Source organism: Mugil cephalus, chromosome 13 (genome assembly GCF_022458985.1).
Source record: "Mugil cephalus isolate CIBA_MC_2020 chromosome 13, CIBA_Mcephalus_1.1, whole genome shotgun sequence".
NCBI lineage: Eukaryota > Metazoa > Chordata > Actinopteri > Mugiliformes > Mugilidae > Mugil > Mugil cephalus.
Window position 1 is genome coordinate 4,185,414 of NC_061782.1, and position 25,449 is coordinate 4,210,862.

Below are 25,449 nucleotides of genomic sequence, written 5' to 3' on the forward strand. Positions count from 1 at the left end.
GACTGTCCCTATAAGTAAAAATGTACTAAGTGTCAGTAAATAGGGCTGCTTTAGAGCAAATTTACAGCTGTAACCTCCAGCCAGGTGGTAAAGGGCATCCTTAAAGTGATCTACAACACAAGGCCATACACATCACCATACGTTAAAAGGGACAATAAAACTTTATTATACCTGGTGCACCTATGCACTTACTTCTTTAACTTCTGGTTAGATTCTCAACCGCATTTCGTTTATGTGTACCCGTATGTATGTAAGAACAATAAAGTTGAATCTAATCTAATTTATTTTCTTTATTTTTTAAACTAAATGGTAGCTTTGTGACACAGTAGTTTGACATTTAAAGCACCGCTAAAGCGCCTCTCTGTGGTGCAGTACCTGCAAGGAAACAGTAGAGGGCGCCCTGGGTGCGTCTCGGCCGCTGAAACCACCGAAGAAGAAAAGAAGAAGAAACATCTCTAGTGTAAAGAACTGCAACAAGGAAACAATAGTTAAAGTTGAATGTGGGCTTGTTTTGTTATCGTTTAGGGTTGTGTCGCTCTCGCTGTGTGTTTGTGCTGCCCTAACAATGCCATGGTTAATTCAGACGGCTGTTAAGGAGAACTATTAACATCTAAAAATTAGTTTTTTTTTGACAATGGGCTCAGTGAAGTTCAACGCTGGATCAGAAAGTTCTTCCACGGCGGCAACAGTCACAGAGGTAACAGCTCGTTTAACTATCAAAATATTAGTTAATCACCGTTTGGTTACTGGTTACGAGCTCGTCGTTGGGTTTATAAAGCTTTTACTTCTTTTTAGGTTCAGGTTTGTAGTCGAGCCAACAGTTAGCAGGGCTAATGCTAGCGGTGCTAATTTTTTAAAACAAGTTTCACTAAGTTACGTAATAACTGCCGGTTTCTGTTTGACACCAAATAATTCCAACACTTCTCTGAACAATGAGACGAGAAGCTCAAAGAATAGGTGTTTATACGTTTGTAATGTGGAGCGTTTAAACTGTTGGAGAGGCGTCCGATCTTGAGTTATGAAAGCGATCGATTTCGTCAGAGACTTGCTGCTGGTTCATTGTGTCTGTAAACAAATCTGGAGATGATCGATGAACGTGGTTCGGTTGGTTTTATTATGAGTTGGCAGGAGGCTGCACACACCCAGTGACGGTTCATACGATTCACACTGGTGCGAATTAATGCAACCTGATATAACAGCACTGAGTCCTCATTCATGACTCTAATAATGTTCAGTTTATGGATAAGATACTTTATTTCCCCCGAGAGAAAGTCAGTGTCCAGAAGCTTCATCACATAGAACGTAATATAATAATAATAATAATAATAATAATATGCTGGTTTCTGTTAAAGTAACTTTATAACGTCAGAAACGATCATAGCAGCTGGTTTAGTTGTATTATGAGTCAAATACCTGCTTTCTGCAGACTGACACTAAGTGTTGAGCTTCAGATTCTCTTTTATAGGCTGGAGATTAGGTACAGTAATGAATGCATCCTAATATAACAGCCCTGCACTAAATCCTCCTCCATGTCTGTCATAATGTTCAGTTCATAGATAGATAGATAGATAGATAGATAGATAGATAGATAGATAGATAGATAGACTCTATGTACAAAGACATTTCATCCAGTTGTGTAATATACATGATATCTGCGTTTATAATATTTATACACAATTATTTCAATTATATTTCATTGTATTGACTGTCTTGTCTAATGGAACCGAGTTAATGGGTAGGACCAGATAAGCTTTTGATTTATTTATTTGACTACTTATTAGTCTACGTAGCTGTTCTGTTTTTTTTTTGGGTTTTCACTGTTTTTCTTCTTTTTTTAATCTATTTTTTTCCCTTTGTTTTCATTACTTACAGGTTTGAATCATTTAGTCGATCCCAAGGAAAATTCAGTGTCCAGTAGCTTCATTCCATAGAATAGAATGTAATAATAACATGTAATAATAATAATTATAATAATAATAATTTGACGGTTTCTGTTTCTGTTTACTTACACGTGGCAACAGGCAGATATGGATTTATCCCAACTCATGAAATGTTCATGTTATCAGCTGACAGAACAGGTGTATGGTTTTAAGTTTATTAGTTTATGAGTCTTTGGCCTTGGGCCTTCTTATCTCTCTGGCAGCATTTTACTCATTCAACCCTCTCGTACCCTGAGTTACTCTGGTACCGGCTTTTTAACTGTTCCCAATGTTAGAAAACTTTGGCAAAGCCTCATTTTATTTATTATTACGGTTTTATTACTGCAGGAGGGACTCAGGCTCAAGACCGAACCTTTTTAATTTAACCGAGTCCCCGTTCGTTCTTTTTATCATTACTTATTTATGCTTTTTCTCTTGTTTTTATTAATTGCTTTTGATGGATTTCTTTTTACTCTTCCTAGTAACATTCATCTATTTATGTATGTGTGCTGCTTATACTGTCTTTAATTGCTCTTAAAAGTTTTCTTTTATTTTTATATCTTGTTTTTATTGTTTTTCATATTCCATTCTGTTGTTTCTTAGTTTTTTCATAGGGGCCCTCCGCACTGGGAGCTGTGTCTCTGCCTGTAGGGGGTGCTGTCCTGGGGGTTGTCCTGGCCTGGATGGACGGGGGGTCCTGCTCCAGGCCTTCATGGCTATGGCCCCTGTCTGTCTGGGTCAGGTCGGTCTCTGTGGCCGTGGGCTGTGACACCTCTCGGTGTGGACGACTCCCACTTGGTCCCTCAGTGCTCAGCAATATCCTATTTTATCTATATAAATATTGACTGATAAGTTTATTTATGGAGCATAAAGGCTGTTGAGAGGTGTCCAATCTTGATTTATGAATGGTCAGAGCCATGCTGCTGGTTCATTGTGGCTGTAAACAGACCTGGAAATGATTGATGAAGGGAAAGTGAAACAATCATAGCAGCTGGTTCAGTTGTATAATGAGTCAAATTCCTGCTTTCTGCAGACTGATAGTAGTAGTTTATTAGATACACTAGTGAAATAAGCACTAAGTCATTGTTCATGCCTGTAAAAATGTTCAATTTATGTTCAATCAGCATCAAAAAAATAGTAGTATGATCGTTCTTAGATGTAGAGAGAATTAAAGACGATTCAACAAACCACACTGTCGAACAAATTCCTCAGATTTCATAGGGATGAGATTCAGAGCAGGACTGTTGTTGTTGAACCGGCCTCTGAGTTTACTCGTGGAAAAAACAACGGAGCTCGTTATTGTGACTGTAACAAAGCAGCGTGTCTGTGTGTTTTTCCAGGCCAAGTTGATATGCCAGGGACTAAACAACCAGAGCTACATCTGTGAGTCGGGTCACTGCTGTGGAGAGACTCAGTGCTGCAGCTACTACTACGAACTGTGGTGTGAGTGACAATCATCTGGTTCTTTATATTCAACAACATACATTCAAACCACTGACGGGAGAAGTCAATACGTGGCATTCACGTGGATGCAGTGATTCTCCTCGATGCCAGCAGGATGCAGCCTGACACACACACACACACACACACACACACACACACCCATTTATTCAGTTCAGCTGTTACGCACCTTTGATTTCTGAACCGAAAGTGGAGGAGGCAGAAGTTTGATAAAGGTCTAGAGTGCAGCAGGTTGGACGAGTGTGTTTCTATCTGTCACTGCACATCTGCACTTGTTTACAGTTTGTGCTTCTGCTCAGTCGCCTGGTTGACTTATTATTATTATGTTAAGTTTATCATGTTACAGCCATTTAAATAAGGACTCACTGCCTTTAAGCTCAATTACACACATGTTCTGTTTCCCTGATTTCGATCAGAGGAGCAGAGAACATTAAAGTTCATAGTGGAAGTGAATGAGGAGTAGATTAAAGCCTCAGGTGTTGGGCATTAATGCTGTTTTTGTTTATTTTTTTAGCATTGACCTAAATTAACATGACAGCACAGACACTAACCCTAAAAAAGATGAATTCTTAACAGCATTTTAACACATATTTCAGTGTCACAGTAAGAAACTACATGTATTGAAGTGTGTGAAGTGTTTAACGTGTTGGTTGTGTCCCCTGCAGGGTTCTGGCTGGTCTGGGCTCTGATCATCATCCTCACAGGCTTCTGTTTGTGTCAGCACTGGCGTTCCAAGCAGCGCTTCCAGCAGCAGCGCCGGCAGAACGAGATCAACCTCATCGCCTACAGAGAGGCCCACAACAACTCCCAGCTCCCGCTCTATCTCAGTAAGTCGCTCTGCGACCGGAGCTGCTGCCTCCGCGCATTCCACACATACTGAGGCTCTGTCTCACGTTACCAGCCACACATCAGGCAAATTTCTCAGCAGAACGATACGATACGACTTTCAAGTTCTCTCATGCTAAAAAATATTATTTCAGTTTTAACACTGATGCTGAAAGGAATTTCAAAATCCGGATATTTAACCTCCTGGGTTCATTTGAATTTCGATACAGTTTTCCAGTGTCAAACAAAGAATAAATTTGGATCTCTATTTTTTAATACACAATATATATGCAACATTCAAAAAAATGAAAAGAAATAATGAAATGATCCCATTGATTTCTCCGTTTTAATTGAAATTCAAATGAACAAATGGTCCACGGACCCTTTTATTTAGCCTGTGTTTTTAATTTCTCCAAGGTTTCTGGGATCAGTACGACCTAAGACGTATAAAAACTAAGGAAGTAAACAGGAAGTAGTAGATTTTGGAAAAAAAAACAATATCCTCATATGTGGACAATGGTATTATTTCATTATTTATATTATAAAGAAGTCACCACTGTGACAAAGTATAAAACTGTTTATTTTAATACCTGAACATGAGCAAAGACAGAACAACAAGTACTTAGTAATTAGCAACATCGTAGCTCGTTGCCACTGATGAAATTTGTTAAATTTATGTGTCACATAAAACGTATAATCATAAATAGAATAAGTGGCATTAAAACCTAAAACTTCATGTCCCCGTATGAGGACGCAGGAGGTTAGACTGTCATAACACAGAGCGGCACCAGAGCTGTTGTGTCTCTGGATGTGACGTCGCTGCAGTGGTTCACTCAACTCGTCAAGCTACTTATTCACTGGAAACGGCAGGAAAACACGAGCAGGTTACAAAAGCAATTAAAGGAGGCGTGTTCTGCTTTGCTCCTGGATGAGTTTGATAAAGTTTAAGACTGAGAGGAGAGAAACCTGTTCAGCTCCATCATTTGCCGCTGACACCAGCACCTGTTGGAGCTGCGCTCAGAGCGAAGAGTCTGGAACTGGAATTTGCATTTTTCCACTGTTGAATCTTACGTAGATTCTAAATAGAGCTTCAAAATGCAAAAAGAAGCAATGGGAGCAAGAGACCAAGAATGTAGAGCAGGATGTTTGTTGTAAACAACAACTGAGCTGAAAGAGTGTGTTCATTCATTAGCTGATTAAAAGTTAAAGCGTGGGTTAGGGTTACACCGTGAATAAGCGTCTACCGTGTCCTCGCTGCTGTCTCCGTCTTAAGCCGCTGAACTTCCTTCCTCCTCCTCTCAACCTTTCTTCTCATCAATGCCTCAAACACACGGGCAAAGAATCTCCCTTTCTGCCTCGTCCTCTGTCGTATTTTCTCCTAAGCTGAGTCTTATTCGATAGCGTCCAAAGCCACTAACACATCCGCTGACGCAAAATAAAAAGTACGGCCCAAAACTTCCTCATAAATGCATTTAAACGCCTGATTTTATTTTGGTATTATGTTTAAAATATGTGCACACATACTGTGTTTCATGTTTCTCATAAAATGCTGCGTCCGGCCTGAAAGCTGCTTGGGCCTGTGCAGGGTGTTAAACTAGAGGTCACAAGTCACAACATGAGTTCAGTTCTTTCATAAATAACTGAACGAGGGTCCTGTCAATGTGAATGGAATCAGTTCAGGAAACGTTTTGTCTGACTTTGATATTAAGAGGAGTTTGGTTTCAGCTTGTACCTCCCAGTTTGGCTCTACAGTGGTGGAAAAAGGTTTTGGGATGAATCCTGTGCATTTGTGAAATATTGCATTAAGAATCAGTCATAGTTTTCAAGTGCAACTTCTTTTAGTGCAGTCACAGACAAAATACTAAATAAATCCTAAAATAGCCATTAAAAACTAACTTACAAACAATACTAAAGAACTGTAGAGTATTGGGTCATTTTGGTTCCATTGATCCATTAATAAATGCTGAGCTTTTATTAAATATTTTATTTAAAGACATTCGTGTCTATTTAAAGCCAGAGACACAACTGAGAAAAACGAGGAACCTAATGCAGGAAACACACCTGATGATACCGATTCTCATTGAGGAGCACTAAATATTAATTTGATAATGTGACGGTTTATTTATTTTTTTTGTTCAGTTTTAAACACATTCTCTGTTATTTGTTGACTTTGATACCGACAATGTTGAGAAGTGACACGTTGAAACTGTCGAGAATTTAGTTTTGTTAAATAATCAATGTAATTTAGTTTATTTCGAACATGTAAGAAAAAAAACTAAATAATGATGCAGGAATGGACACAATAAACATAAAAAAAAATAAAAATAAAGTAAACATAAACTAAATAAACCATCCTCTGCATAGTATAAACTTATTTTATCTCACCCCTTCTTAATAAATCAATATGTATTCTTTACTTCCTGTCAGTATAATAATAATAATAATAATAATAATAATAATAATTAGTGTCTGTCTAATGCTTTTGAAACAAATATTACATGATAATATTTGAGAATATGTAAAATTTTAATGGTGTCCGACAACGTATTTCCTCCACTGTATCACACCTCATTTTTCTCATCATAAATAATGTTGATTAGTGACTCTGGATCCCTTTAATCTCCCCGACCTAACTCATCTTCCTGTTCCTCAGGGATTTTACCCACCTACCTGCTGCCAGACTATGAGGAGGTGGTCGACCGCCCGGCCACGCCTCCTCCTCCGTACACCCCGGCCCAGTCGGGACCTTCGCCCACAGAGCCGGCCGGAGACGGTTCCTTCCCCCAGTCGTCCGCCTCCGTCCCCGGCGACGCTGACCCCGCACTCCCCCCGAACCCAGAGCCCACGCAGACCCACTCTCCGGGCGCCCACAGCCCAAACAAGGACTCGACGCCGGGCAGGTTCCGGCGCTTCACGGGCGATTCGGGGATCGAAGTGTGCGACGTCCAGGAACTGTGGGACCAGCACAGCCTTTTAGAACGAGAGGAAGAGACTGAGGAGGAGGAGGCGGGGCAGGTCGAAGACCCGTGCGACCGCTGCGACCTCCGCAGCCGCACAGCTGAACTCAGCCACATCAGTGACGCCACTCACCAAACACAAAGCGTCTTAAGTGACCGAGAATAACGTCTTAAACGCGCGCAGGAGGCAGCGATCCTTGTCTGTGACAGGAGACCTGCAGACAAAACGGAAAAGGTGCAACTACACGATTTTACAGATGAAAAACGGCACCTTCATGTACCTGCACCTTCAGGTTTAAAGCAATATCCACGAACTCTGAGGAACAAAGTCTGCTTGCAATTTATATACAACCTGAGAGCTCTGTTTTATCACTTTTATTTTATATATATATCCATCACTTTGTATAGGATCATGTAAGGATTGTGACCAGGGGCCTCATTTACGTTCACTGTCACATAAACATGCAAAACTCTAAACAGACAGAACCTGACGTACGAGCATTTTAGAGACTTTTATGATGATTTTCTCTCAGGTTTAATAACAAATCGTTATATATAATATATAATTATTGATTAAGCATCTTTATGCTGGTAAAAGGCTCAGACACAGAATATAAATAACAGATTGTCTCCTTTGTTTTGGAGCAAAGAAGATCAAGTTTAAGTGTCTGCAGCTCGGACTAAAGCAACACAACAAATTAAGAATCGTTGCCAATTTCATTGAAAAGTTACAGTTTAAGGCTTCGATGTCATTTTTGCACTTTGCAAATTCAGGACTAAGGTAGCATGCGTCAGGCGGCAGATTCTGCAGCTGCTTCCAACTATAATGAAATAATTATTATATTTAATCACATTTTATTACAGAAATGAAGAACGGGGCTTTTAATAAAATCTAATACAAATTGACAAACTGATCTTTTCATGCACGAGGCTCCTTTTTTCCAAAGGGACTTTGTGTGGATCCAGTGCACAGTTTTACAAATGAGGCCTCGGAGTTTTATTATTTTTGTTTTTTGGACAAATCATGTAAATGTTTCTCAACCAGCTCTAACGCAACGCACAAACAAAACCTGCTGTTATCAAATCTGTGCTGAGCTGAAATCAGAGCCTGCTGATCTTAAATATCTCAATTATCTCAGGTTGTAGCAGAATACGGAGGAAAATCAACGGAGCAGCACTGATTTAGTAGAAGTGTGATTAAATACCTTTTAGTTCTCAGGTTGTTTTTTTTGTTTTTTTTTACAGATTAAATCCACTAAACGTCCTTCATAAACTGTCCCGTCACTACGGCCAAAAAAAGGAATAATGGGTTGAAGCCACATATGAATGCAACGTGTTTTTGTTTTGTTTTTTTACATGTGGGGTAAAATTACCAAAACATAGGGGATAACGTGTCCTCTGTACAAACAGCCAAAGCTGTGCACTGCTGTTAAAAAAGCCAAAGACGAACGTTTTTATTGCTTTGCCTTCGATCACATGAAACAGAAGTTTATTTATCTCACGTGTGGGAAATATCCTCGTCACAGTAGCTCAGAATTAGACACGAATATATAGAAAAATCACATCACTCTGGAAAATATATAGAGGAAAATAGAAACATGAGGACGTTCTGTGGAGACCGTGTGGAAAATGGGAATTAAAATTAAAAATTAAAATACAAACTGGTTATATAATTGCTAAGATTATAAAAGGTGGACATGGAGGTGGAAGAGAAGTCTGTCAGCTGTTTCAGGTTTAAATTGTGTCTTTATTCTGGAGAGTCTTAATACCACAAGTCATTTTAAATACACTATTGAATGATGCCCGGACTGACTTCTCACCCGTAGAGATTATTTAGACGAACTACCTGGAGTTAATAACTGATGAAGCTTTCAGTGGTTAATCTTAATCTCTGCACACTGACCAAACGACAGAACATTTAAATAAGAGCATCTTATTCTGGAAGCGTCATGATGCAGATCTGAGTAAACGTGATAAATGTGTCAGGAAGCTGATGAGCACCTTCTGTTGTTTCATATATGTAGCATTAAGCACCTGCTGCTACTCTGTGTATATACTTTATAATCACTGTCTGCCTAAAGAAATGATATTTTTCTGATGCATTTTTTTTTAAATAAAACTTGTTTAATAAAATGAAGAAAAGTGGCAAAAGTTTTGGTTTGGGTGAAAATAAATTTCTTCATGAAATAGGGGATAAAAAATAAGTTGGAAATCTCTTATAAAACACGTATGAAACAATACGTGTTTTATACAATATTCTATATGCTACGAACATTATAAAGAAATTGACAATAACGCAATCTTGAATCTTGCACTTGCACACGCGAGCTAACCTTACGCTGAGATACTTTAGCTAAATGATTTATTTACTGTATATTTTAATTGTACTATACATTTATTTATATTTTTTTGTAAATCTTTCTTCTACCTCATTCTTATTTTGTTTTGATTTATTATATTCTTATATTTATGCCTCGTTCATATAGATTTTTCTTGTATCATGAAGAAGAAATCTTGAATAAATAACACATTAAACAGAGCACGAAGTTACATCGTAACAGTTTTTTAAAGAGTCAAATTTAAAAGGTGTAAAGGTTTGATTTGATTTGATTCTGTTTCATCTGTTATTGCATATTTATTCCGGGTGGTGGCGGTAATGCGACTTAAACTGTCTTGACAACAGCCATTAAAAAAACAAAAGAAGAAGAAGAGAAGCCGCAGCACAAGAAAAGAAGAAGAAGAAGAAGAAGAAGAAGAAGACCTGAAAGAGAAGGAGTCGACGTCCGACAATAATAGTGTAGTAAACTAAATCTCATCGTTTTTAGCACAATAGAGACGGTAAGTTGTTATTTATTTGATCTCCAACATGTCTTTGTTTAGACGTCTCTCCTAAATAAAAACTGTGTTTAACTAAGACAAAATAAATTCCTCGGCTCCAGCCTCCACGGTAACGGTCACGGTTGTGTTTTCAAACGTCGTCTGAAGTTATGTTAACTTCCTATGCTGAAGCTATTTTTAAGCCAATGCTCCATTTCTCTTCAGTGTTGGTTTCCTCCAGGAGCTGCCCCCTCATTTAGCTCCTGTAAAGCGGCTGTCAGCATCTGGACCGAGCTAATCCTGAGATAAACCTGTGACAAAACGACCATTGACAGCAAATACATACATGTATATATGTATGTATGTGTATATTTTTATATATATGAGTTGAGTCAGATCCCTGCATCACATTCATTTTATTTACTTGCCTCTGTGGTGCCACAATTCTGAGATCTGGGATTTAGTTTTAATAAATGTCCTTCTCTGATTTTATTTTTTCTTCCACTGCGTATTAAAAATAATCTCCTTTGCAGTCAGAGGTGTTTACTGCCGCTCTGTCTCAGACAATCACTGCCCGTCCCTTATCTTTTTTTTATCTTGCACAGAACAGACGGCCAGCAGCTGTGTGTGAGTGAGTGAGTGATTCTGGTTTTAATAAGCCGCATCTTTTTCCTTCCCTTTTTCTTCTAGGTTTTTGAAGATGACTACTTCGTGGAGTGACCGGCTGCAGAACTACGCCGACCTGCCGGCCAACATGGACGGTGTGTCCATGAAGAAGTACCAACGCGAAGCTCATCACAGGTACATGACAACCCAGGGTGCAAAAAAAGAAATAAAAGAAAGTGCTACTAACACGTTCCTGCTGTTCCTTGATTCAAATATTAGTTTGGTGTCTTTGCACGACCACATATCTCAGCGTATCATCCTGTTTAAAACCTTTATTTTCAGCCCTTCCTACAAAAACTGCGTTCGCTACTTCTCTTGTTGTTCTTCGGTTGTTGCATCTTTGTATAGATTAAGGCTGCAGAATAAAATCTAGAAATGGATCAGGAGCACACGCTGTAATCACAACCAGCTGCTGACACAGTGTCTGTTTGGTCCAGACGCTGCAGCAGGATTAGATAAGAAGCAGGGAGGTCAGCAAAAACAGCCGTTCTTCATGGATTCTTCACAGAACGCAGATACTATAATATTATTACTGTTTTTCCTTTAGTAAATAATTCAAGTACAGTTTCTTCTTGTGTCTTTGTTTCATTCTGTCACGTTTGCTGTTTTACTTTCAGTGCCAGTCTAAAGTACTTCAGGAGGATCTATTTATACTTGTGCACTTGCTCTGTAGCAACGCCACCCAAACGCTAGTTGGCGCTGTGTCTTTTTTTTGCCAGTCGGGCTTAACTTTTGCTTGTGCAAACCTCCTCAGTTAACTTTTCCTCTGTGTGTTCCATGTATGTTGATCCGAAAACGATGAGTTTGATAATGGCAGAGATGGAGAAGCAGCAGAAATGCTAAAGAGGAAACATGCTGCTACCAAGCGGACCAATCACAGCTCTTTCGTTGTGTGTCGCCGTGGTGCATAATTAGTTTTCTTGGGAGGAGCACGTCATGTGACGACATTAGGTTCTGCACAACTTAACACAGGAGTCTAAACCGCGTATTAATCAGGTCAAAAATGTATTCAGCTTAAAGTTGCTGCCTGTTTCGGGACCCATGGAGTCCGAAATTTAATTTAATTCTTATTTTTTTTTAATTGATCTTAATGCAGCATAGGAAACCCCTTAAAGTTTATTTTTTGGATACACCATGACCTTGAACGTTTACACGCATTTTGTAGGAATAAAAAGATGTGACAGTGCAGCTTTGAGGCTATGTGCTAATACCGGAAGACTTTATCGCCCTGTAACAGGAAACAGGAAATCGTTGTCTGGATGAAACAGCTGCAACTCTCTCTTTCACAAGAGCTGCACAGAAAGTCAACAAGACCTGAAACTTGAACGCTCGTCAGTTTTTTTCCGGGGATTAAACGATTAATAACATGTGCCCGGGTTCTTTTATGTCTTTCTCCCCTTTCCCACACGACATTAATCTTTAATATTGTAGTTAATTCTTCCTTCATTTATTAATCTCCAGTTTCCAGAGAAGCTCTGAGTGGCTGTTGTTGTCTTGTAACCTGGCTTCATTACATTGTATACAACAAACAGAGCCCGGATTCTTTGATATTTACCTAAAAAAGCCTTAAAATGTCTCATGTACGGTTTCTATGTCAAGTTCTGTAACAGTTTGATTGCAATATAAGGAGCAGACAATGGAGGCTGGTTTTCCAGCTTTTCTTTGGAGACCAGTTTAACATGTGCAGCATGAGCCGTGGGTTCAGTAGTAAAACTACATGTATTTTTTTATTACAAAGCTTTCCACGGGATCGGACACAAAACCATCCTGCAATGAGGTACGCAACCCTTCTGTTGTTGAAACAAACTGAGACTAGTGACTAAATGACTTTCCATCTTAAATGCCCATGATGTGGCTTCACCCATCAGAATGTCATGGAGCTCCATCCATACTAATTGTGAGCTGGGCTCCTCCTCCCCGTGGAGACAGCAGCTGGTGGTCATTGTGATTTCTTCATTTTGTTTTTTTTTTGTTTTTTTTGGTGTTGCTTGACCCTTGTAACTACATGCTTCCTTTTTAATCCTCATCTTTGTCAAATGACAGATTATATGTTTACGTTGTATAATCTGAATAAAATGCACATACGCAGACGTCCAGGAGCATCAAGAATATACCAACTGTGTCAATGTATAAACCTTATATATAAGGTATATAATGACATAGTACTCAACCATTTATTCCGATATATTAAAAACCCCATTTTTCCGTATTTGTTTCAGATTTTGCTGGAGAAAATGTTGCAACTCTGCAAAACAATATGCAAACTTTTGAAATAATATCCCTTTGTTCCATTTATACTATATATATTATGCAAAGAGTTGGTATTACAACATATCAGGGCTTTGAACTCTGCATATAAATGAGCAGGATTTGCATTTGTCAGAGGGAACATGGTGGATCTTAAATGACAATAATCCATGACACATTCTGCTTTTGGATCCAACGGTGTTAGACACAGAAACACAATAATGAGTCAGCACTAGCAGGTTTGTAGAGTCCAGTTGAAACAATCTCTTTGTCTTTTTCAGATGAAAGATAAATTCTTAAATACTTCCCAGAAACAGCTTTAATTTCACTTTGTTTATTTAAAACGACAGTTTTACTGAGCACATTGCATTTATCTGGGAATCTTTGCGACAGTGTTATTAAACCCAGAATGAGCCGATGAATCATCTTAGTCATATTGAGTAATGGGAAACTGAAAGAGTAGAATAAAACAGTGTCTTGTTTATTTGATGCCGTCTACATTGTCCCAGCAGCTTTTCTAATAACTGGTTTAGTTTAGAGTCCGTGACTTCACACAACTCTGTCAGTGGTGAAAATATCGGGTCAGAATTAACTGATATTAAGAGTATGCTGCATTTTATCTGTCGTAGGTAAAACATACAGACATAAAGCATGTTCCTTAAAGTCTCTTTAACAAATAAAACCTGCACAATTAACTTAACTTAAAAGGTTTAATAATAAATAACTCATGAAACTTTTAATTCCAACCACTTTCTTTCCTCTGGCACCACGACTCCACTCTTTGTCATATTCTTTTTAGTTTTCTCTAGTTTATATGAAAACAAACTGTGGACTTTTGGTTGGACGACAAAAGACCAAATAATTAACCATGAAAACTAAATGCTGGTGAATTGATTCTGAAGATATTTGTTGCACCTATGAGCCAAGTGCTGCCACTGGATGATTTTAGTTGTGTTTCCTGATCAAAATTAGACTTTTTTTTTCTATTTTGGTGCCACTTTGAGAAAAAGAAGAAAGATTGTGGTGCTTGGCTTTAACCCCAAACACCATAATTAACAGTATTGTTGTTTGTCTGGATCACACAGTCCTAATTCTGTGTAATCAGTAACATTTAATATCATTTTTTTCTACATTTCCTGAACTCTGATGTCTAAGGAATTTAATCTGATGGACACGTCCCTGTGTTAATAACATATTCGACTGCATGTTGTGGTTGGTCAGAGTCAGAGTAGACACCAGAACCTCACTAGTGATGCAGGGAATTACAGAGAAATGTCTCAGCTGACTGATTTGTTGATGGGAAACCAAGGCAGCGTAGTTTTTAACCTGATAATCCCACTCATACATTAATTAACCCGACATTTATCCCCTTTCAGAGTGTTTGTCAACCGAAGTCTGGCTATGGAGAAGATCAAGTGTTTTGGTTTTGATATGGATTACACTCTGGCAGGTGAGTGAGTTCAGTCAAACTGTAATGAACGTCTTGTCAATGTCTTTCTCACTTCATTTATTCAGTCATTTACAACCGAAACTGCAACGACTACTTACTTTTTAAAGAAAATCACGTAGCCTGAATAGTTTTTTTTAATCTGATGCATCCTCTACGGGTTCTTGTTTTTTTGTTTTTTTATAATTGTGGGTCAAATGTTTTGTCATAATGTTGTCTATCTTTGTCTGTAACTGTTGTATGATAGTTGTTTTAAAGTCTTCTCTGTCTGTGTTGTGTACCTGCCTTGGAGATTCGGCTGAAATTTAGCATTTGTGCTAAGTCTGGCACATTTACACCGATCGCATCAGTGTTGATTAATGTGCATTGTCCCAATTCAATAAACCAATAATAATAATAATGTAGTTTGACAACTCATTACCCTGCCCTGATGTTCTTCCTGTGTCTGCGTGGGTTTCCTCCCACCTCCAAACATGCTCTTTAGGCTAATAAGTGTCTCTAAATTGACCCTAGGTGTGAGTGCGAATGTTTTTTTGTTTATGTCTTAGCCCTGTGACAGGCTGGACACGTCCAGGTTGGACCCCGCCTCTCAACCGATGACAGCTGAGATAGGCTCCAATAACCCCGTTGGTAGTAGAAGATGAGATGAACTAATTAACCCGGGCTTTAAATGACTCCTTGTGTTAACAAAGGAACACAAGCCTTAAAATAACGTTACAAATCTCTGCAAAGCTCCAAGTCTGCAGGACTCGACCACAAGATACTGGGTTCCTGTCAGTATACGAAGCTCCCACTGTAACCCAGTCTGCCCCTCCACCATCTGCTGAGATATTCCCAGACTACTGCCCCACATACTCAGATGGGATGGGTGAGCGGGGTGGGGGGGGTTAAGTGACATGGTCAATGGGACGAATGGTGTGTTCTAACACACTTTATCACAGGGGGGCTTGCATGAAAACAAGAGTCGGGCAAAAACAGAAGCAGAGAGTGTTTTATTAATTTGCAGCTAAGTGGCCTAAACATAACGTCCTCAGGGGATGAATGAGAAAAGAAAAGTTTGTTCAATGCCGCATGATTCTCTCCCTGTTTAGTGTATAAATCTCCTGAGTACGAGTCGCTGGGCTTCGACCTGACAGTGGAGCGTCTGGTATCGATCGGTTACCCGCAAGAGCTGCTCAACTTTGTCTACGACCCTTCCTTCCCCACCAGGTACGTTCACAATCACCTAGAATAGACTCTCAACTCTCGTCACCGCCGCTCACCTGTCTTCATCCGTTCTTCTTCAGAGGTCTGGTGTTTGACACGATGTATGGAAACCTGCTCAAAGTGGACGCCTATGGCAACATCCTCGTGTGTGTGCACGGGTTCAACTTCCTGAGAGGGTGAGGTTCACTACACCCACAATCAGTCCTCTGTCCCACTGTGTGCTACGCTCTAAGTTTAGCTAAGAAAGATTCGTCATAACATTATGACCACCTTCCTAATATTGTGTAGGACTCCCTTGTGCATCCAAAACGGTTTTAACTAGTGATGGGTATCGTTATTTAAAGCCGCTGTTTAAAGAATGAAAACATAAAACTTTTTCCAAAAACAGACACAAACCTTTTTATTTTTAAGTAATTTTGTGACATGAAAGTTGAACAAAAAGACGCTACATTGTCAGATGTTTAGTCACATTCCAGGTGTTGCCTCCTTTGCACAACATCACCTGTGAGCACTTGTTCACGCAGGTGAAAAACTGACGTGTAGCGTCGGCACAGTGACAGAGCTAAGGGGGCTAAGCTAATTAAAAATTCAGTGGCACTGAAATCTGAGTTGCTTTTTCGTCTGGTTACTACCGTTAGCATGTCTGGTCTGGTCTAGGTGGGAGCTACATGTCTAAGTAACATCCACATAAATAAATTCCAGGTCCTGAAGTTTCCCAGCAGAACAATGAATTGTCACAAGATGGTTTAAATGTTCATTCACTTCTCCTGTCAGTGGTCATAATGTTGTGGCTGATTGGTGTTTAGCTGAATTGCATTAAACACAAAGTCATGTTGCTACTTTCTTTTCAAGTATAACAAGCACATGTGTGGGGAGGAAACTGCAGAGGGAGATGATACAAATGCAATGAAATCTAATAATGTAAGAAGTTTCCTGATTGATTCCAAACGTCGTCTCTTTGCACAGACCTGACATCAGAGAGATGTACCCCAACAAATTTATCCAGCGTGGAGACACAGAACGCTTCTACATCCTCAACACACTCTTCAACCTGCCTGGTAGGTGAACACAACAACAACACTGCTGCACGACTACAAGGTTTGTGATGAAAAGCTTCTGCACATTTAAAGCTGATGTGGTTCAGGCCTCAGAAGGAACGGAAATATAATGAAAGGGAGAAGAACAGGGATTTAATCTGGACTTAAAGATGATTCCACTTCTTTTTTTAATTTTTTTTTTTTTATCTGTTTCCTCAGAAACCTACCTCTTTGCTTGCTTGGTGGATTTCTTCAGTAACTGCTCCAGATACACAAGGTTCTGCACGTTCTGTGTTATATCTCTTAGAAACTCAGAAACACAGAGTCTGAACCATTTTTTTTTTTTTTTTTTATATTACCATGATTTATTTTATTTTTTTATCACCCTCTATAGTTGCTCCACTGGTTTCAAAGACGGAGACCTTTTCATGTCGTACAAGAGCATGTTCCAGGACATCAGAGACGCTGTGGACTGGGTTCATTTCAAGGTACAAATCATTTCCTTTTCCACATTTAAACCGTGTCCAGTCATTTATCACCGTCCCTCTGTCTTCACAGGGCTCCTTAAAGGAGAAGACGGTTGAAAACCTGGAGAAATACGTGGTGAAAGATGTGAGTGGCAGAATTAGTGCATGAGATAACACATGTTATCAGATGGTTTTCAGCTGGTTGCTGATGTTTGTTCTGTGTTCTTTTCTTTTTTTCTCCATGAAGCCGAAGCTGCCTCTGCTCCTCAGTCGTATGAATGAAGTAGCCAAAGTATTTCTGGCCACCAACAGCGACTACAAGTATACGGAGGTAAGAGTTTAATGGCCGTCAATGAGTCATGAGTCATGAGTCAGCATTCCTGCAGATGAACTACGCAGACTCGATGCTACTTGTCAGAGCTAAATGATTAGATTAGAGTAGACGTTATTGATCCCTGTGGGGAAATGAAGACGTTAACAGCAGCAGGAATAGACGGAAAAACCAAGAAAACCAAGAGAAAAAGTGTTCAGATTCTGATTCTGATTAAAACTCAGAGTATCCACTGAGTTATTTCCTTCACCATGAGTCCTGAGGTCACTGCATCTTTGGGAACAGCCAAATCTTTTTAAGTGGTTGTATAAACGTTCCCATGAACTGACTGTGCTGATGTCTTAAAACAACTCTCCCTCCTTCTTACAGAAAATTATGACCTACCTGTTTGACTTCCCTCATGGCTCCAAGGTAACACTCATCATTTATTAGCATGTGTGCGCTCACACAAACCTGAGTAAACCATCCGATCGCTGACGGCAAATATCTGCTGGTAGAAAACGTGTCTTGTCCGACCAGGACTCACTGTTGTTGTGGTGTGTTTACTGCAGCCGGGAACCCCCCACCAACCCTGGAAGTCCTACTTCGACCTGATCCTGGTGGATGCACGCAAGCCCGTGTTCTTCGGGGAGGGAACCGTGCTGCGACAAGTCGACACGGTGAACGCGAACTCTGTTTATGTCTGAGAAGTTATTTAAAACCATTTGACCTGGTCAGTGAAATAAATATGGTGTTTCCTCTTAGACCACGGGTCGGCTGAAGATCGGCACGTACACCGGACCTCTGCAGCACGGCATCGTTTACTCCGGAGGTAAATGCAATAAGAAGAATATTAGTACTAGTGGTAAACGGGACATTTATAGTGTAATGAAGTCAGGGTTATGTGCAGTAGTGATTAACAGTGTAGTCATCTTAAATACTCTGCAGTCTTGCAGTACTGTGTAATAGTGGCAGAGGTGTATGTGTGGTATAACAACATGCAGTAGCAACAAAGGGTTGTTTGCAAAACAGTCGCGTCCACATTTTAAAGGGATGCGCCCCAGAAATGGATAAGTGAGAAAAAGTAGTACTCCCAGTTATAAATAAACTCAAGAACTTTCCTAATTACTTCCTGTGAACTGTACAAAGTTCAAATGTTGATGCAATTAACCTGAAGGGACTACGTTACAGCGCCTCTGCTAAGCTAAAGCTAACAGCTGCCTGGACCGATTTAAAATCATGATTTCTCACTTAATTCACTTAGAGTGGAACATTAATAAGTTTGGTCGTCAGCTTAAATTCGCACTGTTGGAATGCCCTAAATTAAGCTGGCCCCAGTCTTTTTAAAAAGAATTTGTACATATATATATATATATATATATATATATATATATAAGCTGCAGTTGTCCACGTCATAACATGAGATATTTACACAGAAAGATTTTTTAACTCTTAATTTAATACGTACCGGTAAGATACACAAATACGTGCTGTAAATGCTTTTTTCCTGCAACACGGTTATTTAAAAAAATAAATAAATACAATAGTCTGCCAGGAAAAGTCATTGATCTCTATCTTCATCTTCCTCTTATGCACTAAAACCACTGACTCAGTCTCTGATTCGTTGTCGCTCTCAATTTCACTTTCATCTTGAGTTTCATTGATTCACTGTGGCCTGTTCGGTAATTTCATTGGTCTGATGTGACGAGGCTGAATGTTTTTCGCGGCATGAAGTTTGTTAGCCCGTAAAAAACATAAATAAATAAATTAGTTGCATCATTTATTAAGCTGCAGTGTTCAAAGTGTGTGAAAAAAGTAGCTGCTTTTAATCCGTAAATTATGGTATTTGTTGTTATATGCTTTATTTTTTGTTTTTGTATGTTTTTGTTTAGTTATTATGTTAATTGTATTTTTTTTTTTAATTTGCCAATAGGACTCGAGATGGAAATTATCCGTGTAAACGTTCATTAATACGAATACGTCCCATTTTAAAAATGAATGAGTCAAATACTAAAAGACTGTTGGACTGAACCTAAAGGTTTGTTTACATCATGAATGTTGGACTGAATCCTGTCTGAAAAACCACTGAGACACACATGTCTGTACTGATATACGCTGAAAAAGGGAAGCTAATAGAAGACACACATGAGTGAGTAACACAACAATAACTCAGTGGTTCCCAGAGTTTTTCTGTAAGGAGCCTCTGTAACAGACAAGAACACATGACTTCATCCAAAGGGACGACTTTCCTCCCTCCTCCAGCTCCTCGTCTGTTTCCTTCGACAGGTCATAGATGCACCTCGTGATTCTATTCTATATAGAGATATTGCAACTTTATATGTGCAATATCCTGCTTAATGTGCAATATCTCTTACACATACTGTCTTTATAGCTGCTGGTTTGCACCGTCTGCATCCCTGCATGTGTGCATATATAATATAAACACATTTATATACAGATACAGATATATGCATACTCATTACTCATTGTTTCATATCCTGTCAATGTGCAACTTGAATTTCCTTTAGGCTTCTCTTCTCTTCTCTTCTCTTCTCTTCTCTTCTCTTCTCTTCTCTTCTCTTCTCTTCTCTTCTCTTCTCTTCTCTTCTCTTCTCTTCTCTTCTCTTATCTTATCTTATCTTATCTTCTCTTCTCTTATATGAGGTTAGTTGACGCAGCGCTTGTAAAGAGATTTTTAAAAACTCAGCATCTAATATTTTTAGATGCACAACACGTGGAACCGTCCGTACATTGTGTTTTATTATAGACCTTGGTCTCTCCTTGGTTGTACTGGTGAAATCAGGTGTGATAAACTTCACTGTGCTCGTACAAGCTCATGGTCCAATAAGAGGTTTGGTCGTATCTGCAGTAAAGACACAAAGCTTTAAATCTTAGTTTAAACAGACACATTAGCATCTTTGTCCTAAAACGAACATGTATTAACCTTCAATAGTTAACGTCTCCAAACTTAACTGTGTCACATATTATTTATTACACCAGGTTCTTCAGACATCGTCTGTGACTTGCTGGGAGCTAAAGGAAAAGACATCCTGTACATCGGAGACCACATCTTTGGAGACATCCTGAAATCCAAGAAGCGTCAGGGCTGGAGGACGTTCCTGGTCATACCCGAGCTCGCACAGGAGCTGCACGTGTGGACGGACAAGAGCTGTGAGCCCGGACACACACACTTAGACACACACACACACTCACACATAGAGAAGGACTCACTGGAGCTCAGCCTGCTCCTAAATCATCTGTGGAAAGTATCAAGTGTTAAACAGTGATTGTGATGTGTGTTTTTTTTTCAGCCATGTTTGAGGAGCTTCAGTCCCTCGACTGTTTCCTGGCAGAGCTTTACAAGTGAGTTCCTCTTTTCTCTCCGTGCACGATGCATCAGAACGAAGAAACCGGCCCGTTATTTAATCTGAAAACCCTGCAGAGCTACGGTCACACTACATTTTAAATAGAACATTAAACATTATCGTTTTGCCCTCAGGCACCTGGACAGCAGCAGCAATGAGCGGCCTGACATCAGCTCCCTGCAGAGACGCATTAAGGTACAAACTCTCTTTATTTTTAACATGTTCAGACGTCGTTCCCAGGGATTTTAATGTTTAATTTTTGTGGCTTAAAATGATTTGTAACATGTACATTTACCAGCACAAGAGCTCCCAGTAGGAGTTTATTTAAATACTGTGTTTTCTGCCTTTCTTGTAACGTATCTTTCACATTTTATTTTATATTTTTCCACCTATATGTGCAGTGTGTGTGTGTGTGTTTCTGTACTGGTGCTACTTCCCCACTGTGGGATAAATAAAGTCTTATCTTATCTTGACTCTGTTCAGTGGATGTATTTTTTGATTCCTCTCCAGAAAGTCACTCATGACATGGACATGTGCTACGGGATGATGGGAAGCCTGTTTCGCAGCGGGTCCCGACAGACGCTGTTCGCCTCCCAAGTGATGCGCTACGCCGACCTGTACGCCGCCTCTTTCATCAACCTGCTCTACTACCCCTTCAGCTACCTGTTCAGAGCCGCACACGTTCTGGTGAGACTCGCTCTTCGTCTTCAGATTTCCTTTGAACCTTTTAAGTCTGGGATCGAAAAAGTTAAACCGGAGTCTTCCCCCCAGATGCCTCACGAGTCGACGGTGGAGCACACGCACGTCAGCATCATCGACACCGAGTCGCCGCTGGCAACGCGAAACCGCCACGACGTCAACCTCAAGGAGATGGAGGGCAAACGGCACCAGCTGACCCGCTCCATCAGCGAGATCCAGCCCCCCCACTTCTTCCCCCAGCCTCCGCAGGAGATCACCCACTGCCACGACGAGGACGATGACGAGGAGGAGGAGGAGGAAGAGGAGGAGGAGGAGGAGGAGGAGTAGCTCCTCTTAGAGCAGTGAATCCTTGATCGCATGTCTTTTATTTTCCGCTGCAGGCCGGGAGCAGGTGAGTGGTCGTCACCATCGTCACCGTCTCCTGGTCTGGTTCGTGTTGTCGCTTCCTGTAGATTTCAAAGCTCTTGCTTCATCAAGAAGGTGGAACGGTGTCGTGAGGTTGTTTGTAGATAGATGTGTGTTTGTAGTGTACGTTTTTTTTGTTTTGTTAAATTCTCCTGTTTATCTTTAGTTCATGCATCCACTCATTGCAATACATTATAGGAGTCCAAGTCCCTGCTGTTTGCACTGTTTCTCACTTTAAAACATGCACAACAAAGAAAAGTTTCAAAGGACACATGAGTCGCAGACTTCATCGTTTTGGGACCACACAGTTTCAAGCTTCCATCCCTGGAACGGCTTCAATTATTTATTTATTTCTCCCACATAATCAAAGAGATCATCACCAAACTCCGCACTCTTGCGTCATTTAGATGTATTTGCCTCTTGTAAACAGTAAAACTGGATACCAACACCAATCAGCCACAACATTATGACCACCAAGAGGAGACGTGAATAAAATTTAAACCATCTTGTGACAATTTAATATTCTGTAGGGAAAGTTTTGGACCTGGCATTCACTCATGTGGATGTCACTTAGATATGTAGCCCCCACCTAGACCAGACCTGACACCTCCCACCCCACAGCAATGACACAAAAAATGATACAATACAATTTAGACTGTTTTAGAGGCACAAGGGAGACCTGCACAATATTAGGTAGGTTATAATGTTATGGCTGATCGCTGTGGTTAACATATATGAAATGGTTTCTGCCTTATTTATCTCAGAGTTTTTTGTTTTTTTGAATTATCCTCAGGTCAACAGGTGCACGGTTAAAGTCAAAAGATGTTGAATTTTAAATTTGAACATGAGACGTCAGGAAGATTAATTGTGAATTATTTTACTAGAACATTTCATTTTGACCTTTTTCCACTTGGAACTTTTAATGAAAAAAAGTTTGACTTGCCTCATAATTTTTTTTTTGTTACCGTGTAAAACTTAATCAGACTCACTCCTCACAAGTCTGACCTTAATCTCATTAATGTTTTGGGAGAACTGGTAGAAATTAGTCGTGACATTAAAGGTCTTCCACAGAGAGCGAGAGGTCACCAGGTCTGTCTGCTGTAGTCCAGCTGTTACCGTATGAATCTGAATCACTGGGAGATGCTGTTATCACTCTGGATGAATCCTCTCTGCGCTTCGTGTGTCTGTTACGTAGAACGACTTTATTAACGTTTGCTCAGACGCATTTATAGATGCAAAACAAAAGCACACATTGTCCGACCGAACACGTCTACGAACCTTTTAAAGTTCTGCTCATGTAAAGTTATGAAAGACTTCTATATTATATATCGACAGGTTTTTTTTGTTTTTGTTGTCTTATCTAGGAGCTGGTTGAAGGAGTGTAAACGCTGAGTTTCCTCTGATGCTTCTGCTCCTGTTAACAGAAGGTTTTTTTCCACCGGTGCCTTTAATTCTGGCTCGGTCGGTTTCAGATTCTTCTGTAAAGCTCCAAACGTTTCTGCTTCTTGGTGCCAAATGAGTAAAAAAAATGTGATTTAATTGAATGCAACATGCGACAGAACAGTATTGTGATGTCACAGATACTGCCAAGTAGATGAGGAGTCTTTTATTTTCTTTTACTTCATGGTGTCTTTGTTTTTTTTTGTACTTCTGTCACTGCTCTGTTTTTAAAGGAGGCTTTTAAAGTGATCCCACGTCAGGTGGACTGTGGCCTTTGAAAATGTTTTTGAATGTTTGTTTTTCATCGAGTGCGTTTTGTCTGTTACAAACAGAAAGTTTCTATTCACCGAAGCTGCTTGTTGCTTTTGAATCAGTCTCCTCGTCGAGGGTCAGAACGTGTTTGCTGCTGTGTGTGAGCTCTGAGCTCAGACGTTTGGGCGTCTCCGTGAGCCCTGTTGCACCTTGGGATGTTTTATCTTATACATATATATATATAAATATATATATATATATTGTAGTCTCATTTCTGAAAGCATGCCCGTTCAGTAAAGTGATTGTTATATTTGAGTGTAAAATGAACCAAATGAAAGATTTGTACCAGCAACGAATCAATGCATGCGCTGATGTTGATTTGTGTTTGTTTTGTTTGTTTTAAATGTTTTTATTTTAAAGGATGCTGCAGTAAAAAAAAAGCTGCAACTGAGATGGTTTTGAGTCACGGCTCAAAGTTGTAATAAAGTTTCTGATCTGATATCGAAGCTGAGTTTTGTTTTAAATGATAAAACTCCTACAGTCACTTTGCCTCTTTGCAGTTATGCCCCCGACTTAAATAAGTCGCCGATGTCTCTTCAGAAATATTATAGATAATTACTGTGAGCTCGTTTGAAATCAGTATTATTGTAGGAATCAGAGGCTGCAATCAAGTGCTCAAAAAAAATAAAAAATGCAGCCCATCTGTTCAAAAGGAGTAGGAAGAAGTAAACAATTAAATTCCAGGCCTACAAATAAAGGGGGATTCAGAAAAGTGAGTCTCCTGACAAGAAGAGAAAAATGCACATCCTTATTCTACTGTATGTGAGTTACAGGCAACAAATAAAAAGAGTCTTTATGAAAATGAATGAATGAAGAGTGAATATCAGTAAATGATTAAATGTGACGTCAAAGAAACAGAGTCACATTTATCATCCACACATACATTAAATGATTTGTCTCTGACTCATTAAACATGGCAGGAAATAAGAATGTGCAGAGAACATTTAAAAATAGCAAAGGGACGGAACAGTCTGTGCACGGATGTGCCAAAAAAAAAGAGTCAAGGAGAGAACAAATGTTCACGTGAGTTTCACGTGTCAATGCCTCATGGTGGACTTTGATTTTTTCAGCCGTCTGTCTCAGTTCAAACTGAAATCTGAATTAATTTAAAAATCCTTTTAAGAGACAGGATGTTTAGTCTTTATGTCCTGAGGCGACCGGACTCCTGAGGCCGTGGGTCCCTGAGGAGACGTCGGCCCTGGACTCGTATCCTTGCAGACGTCGAGGGTTCAGATAAGACGTCGTGTTGTCACGGAGGAGAAACATCGGTTTGACTCAAGGTTCAATAAAGGAGGAGAAAATAAAAAGAGACGCTCAGAGGAAGAACGGACTCAGTTTAGATTAGACCTTAGAAACAACAGCAGACGCCCTCGTCTTTCCTTCAGTAACAACAACAACAACAACAACAATAATAATGATAATAATGGAGTTCTGCGTCCCTCTTTATTTCCTTCCTTTAGTTCCTCCTTTACTTCCTCTCCTTTACACCTCTTTCCATCTTCACTTCCTCCCTTCCTACATTCTTTTCTGACTCTCTACTTCCTTTATTTCCGTCCTTCCTCCTACTTCCTTCCGTCCTCCTTTACTTCGATCCTTCCTTCTTCATTCCTTCCTTCCTTCTTCATTCCTTCCTTCATTCTTCACTTCCTTCCTTCCTTCCTTCCTTCCTTTCTACTCTCTTCCTTGTTTACGTCTGTCTTCCTTCCTTCATTCTACCTTCACTTCTTTCTTCCTTCCTATTCTTAATCTTCTACTTCTTCCTGCCTCTTACTTCCTTCTTCCTTCTCCTCTCCACCTTCTTCCTACTTCCTTCATTCTTCATCTCACTTCTTCCTTCCTTTACTTCCATCCTTCCTTCTTCGTCTTACT

General features: G+C 39.7%; 2 protein-coding genes across 3 annotated transcripts; both read left to right on the forward strand.

The window, feature by feature from the left end:
- The first annotated feature begins 434 nt into the window (after positions 1-434).
- Positions 435-9,299, forward strand: wbp1la (WW domain binding protein 1-like a). Its single transcript, XM_047604053.1, has 4 exons — positions 435-697; positions 3,260-3,362; positions 4,046-4,207; positions 6,859-9,299. The coding sequence occupies exons 1-4, from the start codon at positions 635-637 to the stop codon at positions 7,326-7,328; spliced, it is 798 nt and encodes a 265-aa protein (XP_047460009.1). The 5' UTR covers positions 435-634; the 3' UTR covers positions 7,329-9,299.
- A 547-nt stretch (positions 9,300-9,846) lies between these two features.
- On the forward strand, positions 9,847-22,216 carry nt5c2a (5'-nucleotidase, cytosolic IIa). Of its 2 annotated transcripts, XM_047603747.1 has the most exons (19): positions 9,847-10,000; positions 10,670-10,780; positions 12,384-12,422; positions 14,269-14,342; positions 15,431-15,548; positions 15,626-15,721; positions 16,512-16,603; positions 16,802-16,859; positions 16,977-17,070; positions 17,141-17,194; positions 17,297-17,380; positions 17,750-17,791; positions 17,932-18,039; positions 18,125-18,191; positions 20,360-20,530; positions 20,671-20,722; positions 20,859-20,919; positions 21,235-21,411; positions 21,496-22,216. In XM_047603747.1, the coding sequence occupies exons 2-19, from the start codon at positions 10,680-10,682 to the stop codon at positions 21,748-21,750; spliced, it is 1,743 nt and encodes a 580-aa protein (XP_047459703.1). In that variant the 5' UTR covers positions 9,847-10,000; positions 10,670-10,679; the 3' UTR covers positions 21,751-22,216. The 2 variants fall into 2 exon arrangements, with proteins under 2 accessions (XP_047459703.1, XP_047459704.1); XM_047603748.1 differs by lacking the exon at positions 12,384-12,422.
- The last annotated feature ends 3,233 nt before the right edge of the window (positions 22,217-25,449 follow it).

What these genes read in the sequence shown, in the direction of transcription:
- nt5c2a (XM_047603747.1), top strand. Translation starts at nt 10,680, where the DNA reads ATGACTACTTCGTGGAGTGACCGGCTGCAGAACTACGCCGACCTGCCG. An exon ending in AGAAATACGTGGTGAAAGAT is followed by an intron (nt 17,195 to 17,296) that starts GTGAGTGGCAGA and finishes TTCTCCATGAAG; the next exon opens with CCGAAGCTGCCTCTGCTCCT. An exon ending in CGGCATCGTTTACTCCGGAG is followed by an intron (nt 18,192 to 20,359) that starts GTAAATGCAATA and finishes TTATTACACCAG; the next exon opens with GTTCTTCAGACATCGTCTGT.
- wbp1la (XM_047604053.1), top strand. Translation starts at nt 635, where the DNA reads ATGGGCTCAGTGAAGTTCAACGCTGGATCAGAAAGTTCTTCCACGGCG. An exon ending in CGGCGGCAACAGTCACAGAG is followed by an intron (nt 698 to 3,259) that starts GTAACAGCTCGT and finishes GTGTTTTTCCAG; the next exon opens with GCCAAGTTGATATGCCAGGG. An exon ending in CCAGCTCCCGCTCTATCTCA is followed by an intron (nt 4,208 to 6,858) that starts GTAAGTCGCTCT and finishes CCTGTTCCTCAG; the next exon opens with GGATTTTACCCACCTACCTG.